Below are 13,986 nucleotides of genomic sequence, written 5' to 3'. Positions count from 1 at the left end.
AGGACTATTGAGTGAATTAAGAAGGCCACGTCTAGTTATGAAGTAAAAATGCATTTTTTGTGATTTTTAAATGAAGCTTACTGAAAAGACAATTAAAAAAATTCTTTCTTATAGCTACAGAAGTAATATTTGCAAAAGTTTTTCCGCTTTGCCATTTTCTTCATTTGTATTTTGATTGTTTGTTGAAACTGGGGGAGGGCAAGAGAATACCTGTAATTTTGTGTTACTTGAGCACTGTTACCACTGGATTTTCATGACTTTGCTTCTCTACAGTTGATGATTTTAGGACTGTTTCTCTGAAGTTGTTACAGACTCACTTCAAGAAATCTTTAGAGGAACGTAAAGTGAGCAGGGTGGAATTCCTCCCAGTTCACTGGCATAGCTCTCTACATGGAGATGCAACAGGTGTAGACAGGTGAGTACGTTGTTTATTGTCTCAGAGAAGTAAATAGAGAAGTTAATAGGCTTGTTAGACTAGATGAATAAATGTATGACTGGGTCACAAAACGAATCACAATTTGTTTTGTAATTGACACTTTGATGGAGAGGACAGTTTTCTCTCCGGTACCTTTCTGCAGTCTCATCAGGTCAGACTGTAGGAGCCCTCAGGGTGCTCTTTCTGAGGAAGCCCTTTGTCTCCCTTGAGTAGTGCCTGGATTATGACTGGGCAGTTGAACTAAGGTTTCTGTTTGTTTTTTAAAATAGTATCTATATTTGGATAGAAGTGTTACAGAATTTTAAAATCTATTTTTAAATGTTTCCTGGTGCTTGACCTTTCTAGCTATTTTCTCTTGCTCAAATATTGGGAATTAGTGGTTGCAGGGGTAGGAACCCGCACCAGTCGGAGTGTGCTCTAGTGTTTAAGGCTCTCTACGCTGTTCTAGCTCAGTCCAAGTCATCTTGATTTTCTGGAGTCTTAGTCTTGTATTCTCATTGGAACCTTGCATTATCACGAGGAAGGATCCTCATTCTGTTAATCAAACCAGGCAATGCTAATGGAGGCATTCTCAGTTCTCTAATAATCCCATTGCAACTGCCTAAATCCAGACAGGTAGATAGTGTTGCCAATTTTTTTTCTCTCAGAAAGAATATTATGTTGCCTGTTACGTTTATGGAAGTAGCTCGTTGTTTTTTGATGGGTATCTTTTGTTTGTTTTGTTTGTTTTTAAGCTGTGAAAGTTCAAAAACGCATTTGAACTGGGAGTACTGGCAAAAGTTAGAATTCAGGCTCATATAAAAGTACGGAGTTTGGAGTGTTTTGGAATGTACTTCAGTATTAACATGAGTTCCAACTTGCAAATCATTGTCTTTCACCCCATTAAGGCCTCTCTTCCTCTCTCATACTTCCTTTCATCTTTAATTTTTAAGAGTGTTTTTGCACTTCTCTTACCGATCTTCTCACAGGGAAGTTTTGTGACATCAACGTTCGAAGAGAGAAGAGATTATTTCAGGCATCCATTCAGCCTGGAGGGTGGGGAAAGGGAGCCGTATCTTTATCAAATACATCCTATCAGCAGAGTACAGTGATGTATGAATATGCAATCAGGCCAGAAAGCTATATGCTTTTTAAAATGTCTGGAAAGAACATATTTGTGGTATTTAGACTGCAGCTTTAGAAACTGTTGTTTCAAAAGTTAATAACGTACTTACCTGCATTTCTTTAAAGGCATTCATGCCTCTAATGCTTCTGTGTTACTAGGAACATAAAAAAAATCACTTTGCCGAGCATTGGACGGCTGCGCCACTTCACCAATGAGACACTCCTCGACATCCTGTTTTACAACAGCCCCACCTACTGTCAGACGATTGTGGATAAAGTAGGGATGGAAATGAACCGTTTGTACGCACTTTTCATGAGTCGCAACCCCGACTTCAAAGGGGGAGTCTCTGTGGCTGGACACAGCTTAGGTAATTATTTAGAAAACTCTTAGGATAAAACCAGCATTCCTACACTAAGGAAAATGGAACCTTTGTTAAGCATAAGACTAAAGTTAGCTGGTAGGCCGTGACTGTCTTCCAGAATACTGCTAACTAAAAATTAAGCACCACTCAATAGCTATGTTTATAAAGCTTTGTGAGAAGTTCATACTTCCTGGATACGTGTATATTTGTCCCTGCATTAGTTTTCTTCACGGAGACTTAATGTCTAATTTGCGTTTAAAAATTGGTGGGTTATCTGGTGTCATGTTAGGTGGGCAACCTCCTTAGTAAAAGTAAAGCCATTTATATGGGTTTGGGCCGGGACTTTTCTTCTAGTTTGGTAAGCAGTCTAGGATGGTTAAGGAAAGGTAGTTTATACTGCATAAAGCTATTACACATGAGCAGATTTTGTTTGCTTTTTGCTGAGAATGGTCATGTTCTTGTGTGTGTTGGTTGGTAGTGTATTGATCTCTTTTGATCAGCGTATACATTGCTGTTACCGCTGCGTATAAACCCTGCTTTGTATGTAGGGACAGGAAAATCTGAAATTTTTCTTAAAGGAACTTCAATTCCTGTTTCCAGGTTCCTTAATCTTATTCGACATATTGTCTAACCAGAAGGACTTGGCTTCATCAGTAAATACTGGGGCTTTCTCTGGTGTTAATGGGACTGTAAAGGATATGGCTATTCATGATAAACAGGTAACTTGCATGCTAGTCTTTCATGTCAAATAGATCTGATACTTCCAGCATCTCTTTCTTATGCTGTTAGACTTTATTAGCTGGAACACTGTTGCGGGTTCTGATAGTGCATTTTGACATGTTAACAGTAACGCGCCATTTTGTAAACATTGTCAAGTATCAGTACAAGCTGTTTGCATCTCTCTGAAGTTCCGAGTAGACCAGTCCTGGCAGTCCTGGGATTCGGTCATGAGCATCAGTTTTGACCCTTGTGGACACGTAACTTGGTCTTCACAGTATCTGAATGGTAGGGGAGATTTGTAAGAAGGAAAGAATTTTATCTGTTGTCAAGCTTGATGTGCTAACCAGTTGTTTGATCATTAAAAATAAACAAATAAATAGTTTTGAGTGTTGGAAAGCTCAAGAAACCTCTTGCCTCTCTTACTAATTTTTAAATGTATATTTTGCTGGTCTATTAGTAGTCGAAAATCTGTACCATTCTTTACTAAAAATGAGCATATATTAACAAAACTTATTTTATAATAATGTTTTTAAGAGAAAGTAATTAAATTTGCATTTATTTGTTGCATATTGGCTTCTCACTGTCCAATGATGTGACTCTCTTTCTGTGTTGTCCCGTTAAGATGACTGAAGATACCAGTTCCTTGGGCTCCTCAATTACTACTTCTGGTGATGACCTTTGTGAGCCTGAAATAGACGATGATGTTCCTACTTTGCAGAAGACTCTGGAAATGCTTAGTTTATCAGACTATGCAAGCACATTTGAAAAGGAGCGAATTGACATGGAGTCTCTGGTACAGTAATGTTCAGTTGACTTACGGGGATTGACAGGGTGCAGACATTGTGGGTTTTGTTGTTTTTGTTTGCTTTTTTGTTTAGTGTACCATCAAGAATGACAATAGTTGCAAAGGAAAGATAATTAGTGCCTGACATGAAAAATAAATGTGATGTGACTTGGGTTTATTTGTTTTTCAGTTATGTTATGTCACTGTGTATCATGGATTTTTATTTTTTTGGTAATTTCTGTAGCTTTATAAAATGATGTAACAAATTCATTTGATAATGAGGAATGATATATGTTACTAGAAAAGTTAAAGTATACTTTGTGTGTGTATATATATATATTTTTTTTTCTTAAGCTGATGTGCACAATCGATGACCTGAAGGAAATGGGGATACCTCTTGGACCAAGAAAGAAAATAGCCAATTTTGTAAAAGACAGAGCAGCCAAGCAGGTAAATATATTTTTCAGGAGTGAAACAGGGAGTTGTTAAGCAAAGGTAACTGACTTTCTTGCTGTGGAGTAGCTTCTGTTCTTAACATGCTTTTTAGCATCATGAAAATATTAGAGGGCTTTTGATAACTGTGGGGAAAAAGTTTTTTTTTTTTTTTTTTTCCTGATTCTAAAACCTGTCTCAAAAGGAACAAAAGAGAGCAGCAGCAGAAAAGAAAGCAGTACTGGCCGCCACCCTCCAAACTCAAGAAGCTTCCCAGAAGGCAAAAGAGACAGTTACTTCTATTTCCGCTTCCGAGTCGGGTCAGCAGCACCCAAAGAGGAGGCTCCCAGTTGGTGCGTCTGTTTCTTCTGTGAACATTGACTATGAGTATTTTGAAGTTGGAACTGGCCAGGTGAGACTACATAAATTGGAATGATTAGTCTGCAACAATGTTGTCCTTCTTATTTGTTTGTTTATTTAAACATGTTGGTGACTTTGCCCTACTTAACTCTTGCGGAATGATCAAGGGATGTTTACGTAGAACTTTACCCTTTGGAGGGTGGGAGGGAGGGCTGGGACCGTGGGTTAGATTACTGAAAAACAAAACTATATCAAGGATGCCAGTACAATCATTATTATTTAAAAAAAAAAAAAAACACTTTCAGCAGCAAATGAGCTATAAAAAGGATTCTGTTCCAAAATCAAAAGTCTGTGAATGCCATGACACTGAAGGGCTCTGTGGCTGTATATTTAACATAGTAGCCTAAATTGGTCTATATATGATGTTATATTTGTTTTACCTCAACCTTAACTCAGAAATCAAAAATCAAGCCTCGAATGCGTCCTGTTCAAATAAACTTTTTAAAAATTTATTTCTTAATGTTTATATAACTATATCTCTGTATTTTGTAGTTAGAGATTTTAAAGAAAAGCATTTTAATACTATAGTGTACTATAGTATTAGTATGGGGGTGCAGCAGTGCAGCCGAAACCTCCTGGAGGTATCGTGAGCATGTGGTTGATTTAATACACATCTTGTTTTTCCTTCTTAGCTAAGCATGATATTAACTAGCTCGCAGTGCTGAGAAATTATTTGTCTAACTTCTGTCTGGTAGGTTTCAGTAGTTTACAATGCATTGGACTTTGAACCGGATATTTTCTTTGCTCTTGGTTCTCCTATTGGTGTGTTCCTTACTGTGCGAGGACTGGAAAAGATTGATGAAAACTACAGGCTTCCGACCTGCAAGGGTTTCTTCAATATTTATCATCCAGTGAGTAAGCAGTACTTTTGAGATTTGATTTTAGCTGATGCAGACAACAATATAGAATACTAAGTTAAAACCTCCTGAGCATTATACCTCCTTTCCCCCTGCATACATTTCTCAAAAGACCCTTTTTTAAAAACAAACAAACAAACAAAAAAAAACAACCTATCTGGAATGTATATTTCAGATATTTGTGATCTTTACAGCAAAAGTGAAATAGTGTTGGCTCATAAGTTCCATACCTGTGAATAACTTGATGATATTTGTCCTGTTCATTTTGGAGCTTAAACAACTTTTTTCATTAATTTCAATCTATTCTTGAAGATTTTGTAAAGTGTTTGTGTTTGAGCCACTTACCAGACTTTTCTTAGTTTCTAGGTTGATTCTGGGAAATGTTTAAAATAAATAAATAAATAAATGCAAGTTTTGGAAATGCACTACATTTGTCATCTTCCATCCTGTCTTGTTTAGGAATTAAACAGTGACAAGTTGGTAGAGATCGTCATTTCCCTGTTATGTTCTTCTCTTAGAACCTCTGTAGGAGAACAAGACCTAATTAGTTAATGAACTAAACTAAATTTTCATGAACTGGGTTTCTGTAAAAATGAGAAACTTTTGAGAGAACAGAATTATAAAATAGTTGACTGTATCTACTAATTATAAATAGGTGTTTTTTCACTGAAATGTGATGGTTAGAATAAATTCTAAGGTAACTAAATGTCAATCTGTTATTTCTTAACAGCTGGATCCAGTAGCTTACAGGTTAGAACCAATGATCATTGAAGACTTGGATTTAAAACCAGTTCTTATTCCACATCATAAAGGCAGAAAAAGGCTTCATCTAGGTAAAAAGAAAACTTATTTAATATATGGCTCTCACTCCTAACTTACTCATTTGATGCGTTAGAGTATTGCAAAATTTCAGGAGACTGGTGAGTGTTCCTCGATACGTGTCTCCGTGATCACTTGTTCTGTTCTCCTTAATTTCTAAGAAAATGAGAATCAGAAACTATAAATTTACTATGGTTTCTACCTTGTTCCAAATTACCTCCATGAGATGTTTAACCAGTCTTTTCAGTATTGGAAATGTTGATGAAAAAGGCAGTTCCATAGCTTGCTGGGCAGGGATTGGGTTTTTGTTGCTCGTGAGTACACATCAGATCAAGGTGATCTAAATTTTGCATACTTGCATAAGGAAAGTCAATTTTGCTGTTTATTTCACTGTCACTGCTGCAGAAGTTCAGAGCCATTGTGCAAGTGACACCAGTATTGAATGGCACCTGACTTGCTGCTGACACATTTACTGAGCTGTAGCAGAATTACAGGCTAGAGTTGCCCTGGAGTGCTTCTGAAAATTCACTACTACTGCAAGAGCCATTGGCAGCACTCCTGTTCTGCTCTGCTGGAGCTTGGGACTGGTCCCTCTGTACTTCAGCGTAGGGTGTCAGCAGGGATTGTGGGTGGTTGTGTTGAGGGATTGGCTGGGGTAGATAGTCCCACAGCAGGTTCTGAAGGGTCCACAACACTGCTTCCTGTGACAGTAGGTGTTGACTCATTGGCCCATACAGTGAGAAATTAATTGTATGCTAATTATATTTCATCTAATCTTTTCCAATGGAGTAGAGATACAAGAAACACGTTCATGACGTAGCTTTCTTCTGATAAATGGGATGTTTGTTGAATGGAGTTTAATCATTCTGGTTTTAGTTTAAGATTTTAAATCCTTCTACTGTGGTGTTCTTTTCAGAGTTGAAAGACTCTCTTTCTCGTATGGGATCTGATCTGAAACAGGGTTTTATTAGTTCTTTGAAGAGTGCCTGGCAGACCCTTAATGAATTTGCACGTGCTCATACGTCTTCAACTCAGCTACAAGCAGAACTGGAGAAAGTAGCTAACCAGATTAAAGAGGAAGAAGAAAAGCAGGTGGTAGAAGGTATGTGGGCACGTTTCTGGTTTTATAATTTATTGTTCTCTAATAGAAACTTGAGTACCCTAGCACATGTTTGCTGCTGCTTTTCCCGACCCTATTAAGGAGGCCTATGTGTTTTTGGATTATTAATGTTAAACATAAGATCTACTGTGTATTTTTTTTTTTCCCTTTTAGGAAAGGAAACAGTGACAGCTTTTATTGAAGGGCTTGAGTTTGTCTAACCTTTTAACTTTCCAGTAGAAAAGTTTTGATCTGGCAGGTTTCCAGATCAATTCTTTCCTCTCAGGTCAACTTAATACAAATAAATATTTATTTCTGGGATTTATTCTCTTTAGTAATCTTCTGCTGAGTTGTGGGATGAGTTGAGAAGCATTAAAGTACGTTCTCTAACAAGGGAAAAAATGGCATTGAGGAAAATCTGCATGGGTCAGATATAAATGCTGTCCCTGGTTATAACAAAAGCAGGCTTGCTGGTCATGAATTATCTGTCAATGTTTAATAATGCTGGCTTTGTCTATACTTACAAAGGAAAAAAAACATACCTTGTGGTTGAAGTTGAGGATAGTGATTGACTCTGTTCTTAGCGGGTTGTAAATATATATATATATATATATATATATATATATATATATATATATATAAATAAAAAAAATTTCAAAATATTTGTTTGTGGAGTGACTGGATCGGTCTGTGCACAAACAGTGAGGTTTATTTTTTAAATGGTTTAGCTGTTCCTTTGTGGGCTTTCTTCAAACAAATTCTGTTTAAACTGCTATGAAAGAAATAAGCTTATAGTTCCAGTAGATTTCTGATTATGCAGTGATGTGCTAGTCAGTTAAATTTGTCCTATTGCAAGCACTTGGAAATTATAATGGGGAAAATGAGTGATATTTCTTGATTATAATCAAGCGGGCTGTGGTTGAAAATAGTTGAAATCTTGAAATCTGTAATTGTAGCTGAAAAGATCACTGAAAGTCCAGACCCTCCAAAAGATGAGGATTTTTCAGTGAAGGTTGGAATGCTGAATGGAGGACGTCGCATTGACTACGTTCTACAAGAAAAACCAATAGAAAGCTTCAATGAATACCTTTTCGCTTTACAGAGTCATTTGTGCTACTGGTAAGAGGAAATACGCATGATTCTATAAATACTACTTTCCTGATGTAATTGTCTGCGTTTAAATGTCAAAAATTATGCCCTAATGCATAATGGGAGTACATTTTGACAAAAATAGCTGTGTTTTTATACCCAAATATGTTTTCAGACTTGTTCTAGGTGTCAGTGTACGCACGTGATTTAGGAGACCTGAATTTTCTGGGTCTCTGTAGTATTTGAAACTTTTTGAAAAGATGGCTGTCCAGTTGGACATGAGGTCCTCATCATTTAATTCTGAAATAATCTCATGTTTGGAAGAGGTGGTCTTCCCCCTCAAGCATACTGCGAAGATAAATCTGTTATACTCTGGATGGTCAAGTATTATATGATTGAGACATTCAAGTATGAAAACAAACTGACTGTCCAGGAATGTTAGTGTCAAGATGTCCCACCTAGATGTTAGTGGATTAGCTAGTTTCATTTCAAATAGAACTGTGTGTTAGCACAAAGTAAACAAATCTATGGTCCTGTTTGCAATTAAGACATTTGCATGCAGGTCTGTTAACTTTAAAATTCAAAATATATAACTTTAGCTACAATCGTTTTCAAAACAAGGAGAGCTTGGTGAATATTTTTCCAACTGAAAGTGCGGTCGGGCGCTGGGACAGGCTCACCGATCCTGCTGGAGTTCAAGGAGTGTTTGGACATTGCCCTCAGGCATAGGGCCTGATTTTTGGGGGATCTCGTGTGGAGCCAGGAGTTGGACTCAATGACCCTTGGGGGTCCATTCTAGCTCAGGATATTCTGTGATTCTGTGAACTGTAGTTTTTCAAATAAAACCATTTGTGAAGGAATTGTATTAGACTACAATGCTTTACAAAACTTTATTACCTCTTCATGTTCAAGTAAAATTGCTGGATATGCAATCCACCATTGCCTTATCTGGATTTGAATTTACTTATTTTTAAGTGAATAAGTTTCAAATGGAGAAAGTTGTAATTCCTTTTATAGGAGTAGAAGTTGTTATTGACCTGTTGTGTTTGCCATTGTGCAGTGAGTTGTCTTTTTTTTTTTTTTATTGGTATGTTGTCTTATGCATTCTATTACTGCCATAAAATTAAGCACGCATGAACATACACAAGATGGGGAATGGTAGAGTGGTAGAACAAAGGGTATGCAAACAGTATTTGGCAACATGACAACGCACCTTTATAGGTAATAAGCTTGGGTATCAGTTGCTGACCTACACAAAATGATACTGGCGAAGGGGGTGTGTGTGTGTGTGACTTTTTTTTGTCTTTAAGTAAACAAAACACTAGTCTCTTTCTGAGTTGAGCAGGTGCTGTACAAGGGGTGCTCTATTTTTTTAAATAATTTTAAGGTATTTATTTCCAATATTGAATAATTTTCAGAGGTAGGCACGTTTTCAGAGGGTAAAATACGGAATTTGAAGGTGTTACCTGCAGGGGCTTATCAAGGTCAGTATCAAGGTTGCAGTGCTGCTGAGCACTGTACTCTGGCAGAGCTCCCTGAGCAGTCGGTGACCCAGTGGTGGCAGTGCTGTCTCACAGGTGGAGTTGAAGGAATGGGAGCTTTATTCCACCAGGTGGCAGCCAATCATTTCCAGGTTTTAAAAACTGGCTCCCCATTTTCTTTTTTTTTGCCCCCTTAGTTCATGACCCAAATTTGTCATTTTTTTAAATTTTTGTTTTGAGGAGGGTGGTGAGGAATGCCCTTAATTAAACTGTGCATTGCAGAGAATGGAGCTTTCACGTTGATCCCTCTGCTCGCTTGTTTTCATGCTTGTTTAGTAGCAGAGACCATCAAGAAATGTAGCTGCCACATCCAGATTCAACTATGGAAAATGTCTGTAGACCCTTAGCTTGCATGTTGAATTCTGTATTTGTTCTCCGTGAATGATTTTCTTCACATTTGGAGCATCGCAGTTCTGACCATCTAAATCTTTGCTGTCTCCCTATATAACTTCTTTTAGAAGCAATGAGATGTTATTCCTAGAATGGCTTGGGTTGGAAGGGACCCTGAAGATCATCTAGTTCTAAGGCCTCTGCCATGGGCAGGGATGCCAAAATTTATTATTTTGTCTGATATTTTTATTATTTAATAATAATGTTATTATCTAACAACTCTTGCAGCTTGGAACTTTGTTAAAACTTGCCCATTTAAGAAGGGGAGGTAAAACAACTTGGAAACATGGCACTTGAGTTACATTAATCTTTAAACGTTTTGAGAAATTCCTTTTTTTTTATTGATGGTAGTAAGGAGGAGAAGATGGCTATGGATATTTCCTACAACCTTGGCTATGTCTATTTAATGTATCTTATTTACAAGAAGGTGTCAGCCAGTTAGGAGAGAACTAGTAGAATTTTGCTGATAGAAAGCTGAATTTTGACATTGGAGTGATAGATGCAGTGGAGTAAGTAAAATAGGAAAGTTTTGACAAGCTGGTGGAATATATTCAGGAGCCCATGGCAGACAAACAGTGATACGATATTTGAGACAAGTGAGTAACATCAAAGAAGTGTATAGAGAGGGGAATTTCAAGTTCCAGCCTAGTGAGTGTTAGGGAGGACAAGGTGGCGGAAAATGCCTTAGTAAAAGGTAAACATGTAGGCTAGGGATAACAGCAGAGGTGATGTAAAACGGATGAAGAATTGTGGTTCAAAAAGGAAGTTGGTAGAGCTAAGGCCACGGTCCCAAAAGAGAGGGACAAGGGTGATAGTTAATGCAAACAGTTTGGAAAACTGGGGTGGGATGAAGTATGCTTTACAAGAGTTAGAATATGGGCCATACCAAATTAACACTTTTTTTTTTAATGCTCCATAGGGCATCTGAAGACACTGCCTTGCTGTTTCTCAAAGAAATATACAGGACTATGAATATCAATCCTGAGCAGCCGCAACATTGATGTATGGGTACATGAATTTGTAAGTTTGTTCTAATATGACTTACGTATTCATATTAAACTCACCTGCGGCTTAGATCTTCTTACTTTCCCCTCTTCCTCTGAAATGTAAACTATGAAGCAGTTAACTGCAGAGTGCATGATTTTGATTGAAAAAAACAATTTCTATTTCTAAATGCAAGGGAAGTCTTAGAGTACTCCCTTCCCTTCACAAAAGGTGTTTGATACGGTTCTTGGTATGATGTGATAATTGCCAGTACAACTCTAAAATGCGGTCTGTCTTTATCCTGTTGTTTCTTCCTTAGTCTAGCTGTTCAGTGAATGTTCAAGTATAGTAAAACTTGGAGATACTGGATATGATGAAATTTCATTTACAGTGCAGTAGATTGAAGGGCACTAAGAGTGTTCTAGTGTTGTAATACACAGTTGTAATTGGTTGACCAACTGCTCACATGTATGCCAGGGAAAAGTCACTTCTCACCTAAGAAGCTGTTAAAATTGATGTTGATAAACTAATGAACGAGACCTTTACTGGTATCCCTTTATGCTTGTATAGCTAAGAATTTCAGCAGAACAAATGGAATGTGGTAGCATGGAATTTGGTTCACTTTGAAATAAAATTAAATGCACTGTATAATTGAGCATCTTAAATGTGAAATATACTTGCAGGTATTTTTATTTTAAGCTGCGGGTTTCCTAGCTAAGGATCTGTGCTGTACCACTTTGCATCACTGGATGTGGCAGAGAAGACTGTATTCTCTTTTGAAAGGCAAGGGGCAAGAAATATGCACTGTGATGCCTTTTTTGGAATTGTACAACAAGATAGTTTCTGATGTATTTCTCCATTTTTCAGAAGAACTGATAGCATCAAGGTACATAAATACCTGACATGAAGAGAAATATTTGACTTTTCAGAGGGACATTCTAGATATCTTTACTGTACCACGTTAGTAGTCTTCTGTAACAGAATGCGTCTGATGGCCAGGTGATGGCATCTTTTTTTTAAATATGAAATGTTGTAGCTGATCAGGTGTTATTTTTATTTAGTGTGGCTAAATAGTAGGAAGAAGACGCTGGCAGCACATCTTTGACAATAGTGCATCAGTTATCACAATGGCTTTTGCAGACTCTCAAGTCATAGCTGCGCAATTTTTCTTTGCTTTTGTTTCTTTATGACAGCTTAGGGTGAAATTATATGGAACTCACCAATACAGAAATAATGTTCTATCTCAATTGAGGGGCATGGGATGTAGTAATTTATCACTACAAAACCAGAAGTGGATTTGTTGCTTAGCTTCAGCAGACACTGGGATAATTGTATTTTCGAGAACTCCACAGTTGGAAGATAGTTTAGCAGGATGTCACACAAGAAAGCACAGTCAAGGATGTCTGTGCAGCTGTAATACCATTAGGAATCGCTCAGAACTTCTCTTAGCTCTTGCTTGATTGTACAGCACTTGAGGCTAGCATTCAGATCCCAGAAGTTTAAATGGGAGGGCATCTAGGGCCCCCTGGGATGCATGTAATGAAAAGTAGTATCTTGGGAAGGCTGTGCACTACAAGACCAGGATCCTTTTTTACATAAGGAGAACGTCTCTGCATCCATTGTGTAAAATATTCTTGTGTAAGTATTCTGCAGTAGGAAAAAAGGAAAACTGCAATCAGGAAAATTACAACCTGCACAATCAGGTGGGGTTGGCCTCCTTCATGTGAAGGATGAATTTTGTAAGCAAAAAGAGGAGGTAGGGGACCAGATCTAGTGTACAGCATCTGTTGCACGGCATGTCTGTATAGTCTTCTGTCCTGGGATGTTTTTTTCTTGAAATCTGTTGGTAACTTACTCTTAATGAAGTCAAGTCAGTAGTGTTTTCTATCTCGGCTAAAATTGCATACGAGAAGAATATGTTGCACTAGCAATTGGTGAGTAGCCACCAGTATTTATTTGCTTCTACTCACTGATAAAATAGAACTAAAGGTATTTCACCTGTTTTTGGGTTGGGGTGGGGTGGAATACAGCAGCGTTTTAAAGCTCTGATGTATAAACTAAGTACTTCGGTCTCTGAATACAGTAGGATAACATAGAACCATAAGTAAAGAATCTAGTAGTTTATCGAAATGTATAGTGGATGATATCCTGCGAGCAGTTGTAAGCTCTTTCTCTTTATAATTTTAATTGCCTGTTTGTGTACACAAAAAGTAGACTTAAGGAGATTTTTATGTTTAAAAACTGATCAAAAAGGATGATGGATTTTTTGATCTTTTTGACTCCTGTTGAAATTGAATTTGAGTATTTTATTTTATTAGTACTACTACAGGAATTCAAAACTTGATATCTTCACATTTCCCTTATGTACACATTTTATTTTCTCTGCACAGCCATACCTGTTGGCCTGACAGATCTGCTGAAAAACATTTCGAAGAACGTCTAGTATTTTCATAGTCAGAGGTGACGGGATAAGCACCAGACTTTTTTCCTGCAGTCCAGAACTCGCTCAGATTCTGCCTTACTGTGTCACTTCAAGCAAACTTCTGAAAAGATCAGCACCGTCATTCAAGAGACGGATGGAATGACACGATTTTGATCTTATCAGTTTAATTGTACAGTTGCCAAATATAAAGTGATCATTGAAGAGGTTCTTTGGCATGGAAATCATTACTTCTCTCCTTCCTTCTATCTCAGCTGGCTGTCAAACGTGCTTTGTCTATCAAGGCAGCATGTCCTTATTAAAAAGGACTTGTTGAGAAACAGCAATAATCTGCTTTTCTTGACACGTTTGTTGGTCCACCTTTTAATAATGAAATGTGAACTGTAGTTATAACCATCTTTAACACAGATGACACAAAGCTGTTCCTATTTACTAAAAACTAGCAACCAGAATCATTTTCTTACTATTGTAAGTGTTATGGAGATTTTATAAAGACCTTTTTAAGCCTC

The 13,986-nt window shown here is 37.4% G+C and overlaps 1 protein-coding gene across 2 annotated transcripts in view; it reads left to right on the top strand.

Moving 5' to 3' along the window:
• SEC23IP (SEC23 interacting protein) overlaps nucleotides 1-13,986 on the top strand; it is a 22,946-nt gene extending 8,960 nt beyond the window's left edge. For both annotated transcript variants that reach the window (XM_035547924.2, XM_050712101.1), the window contains exons 8-19: nucleotides 274-415; nucleotides 1,700-1,908; nucleotides 2,503-2,621; nucleotides 3,245-3,415; nucleotides 3,761-3,856; nucleotides 4,044-4,250; nucleotides 4,954-5,109; nucleotides 5,846-5,948; nucleotides 6,851-7,036; nucleotides 7,990-8,152; nucleotides 10,973-11,073; nucleotides 13,428-13,986. In XM_035547924.2, the coding sequence (XP_035403817.1) occupies nucleotides 274-415; nucleotides 1,700-1,908; nucleotides 2,503-2,621; nucleotides 3,245-3,415; nucleotides 3,761-3,856; nucleotides 4,044-4,250; nucleotides 4,954-5,109; nucleotides 5,846-5,948; nucleotides 6,851-7,036; nucleotides 7,990-8,152; nucleotides 10,973-11,054 (1,634 nt within the window). In that variant the 3' untranslated portion in view covers nucleotides 11,055-11,073; nucleotides 13,428-13,986. The remainder of the gene's footprint in view (nucleotides 1-273; nucleotides 416-1,699; nucleotides 1,909-2,502; nucleotides 2,622-3,244; nucleotides 3,416-3,760; nucleotides 3,857-4,043; nucleotides 4,251-4,953; nucleotides 5,110-5,845; nucleotides 5,949-6,850; nucleotides 7,037-7,989; nucleotides 8,153-10,972; nucleotides 11,074-13,427) is intronic.

The sequence above is a fragment of the Cygnus atratus genome, chromosome 7, assembly GCF_013377495.2.
Source record: "Cygnus atratus isolate AKBS03 ecotype Queensland, Australia chromosome 7, CAtr_DNAZoo_HiC_assembly, whole genome shotgun sequence".
Taxonomy (NCBI): Eukaryota; Metazoa; Chordata; class Aves; order Anseriformes; family Anatidae; genus Cygnus; species Cygnus atratus.
This window is presented reverse-complemented; position numbering and strand designations above follow the sequence as displayed.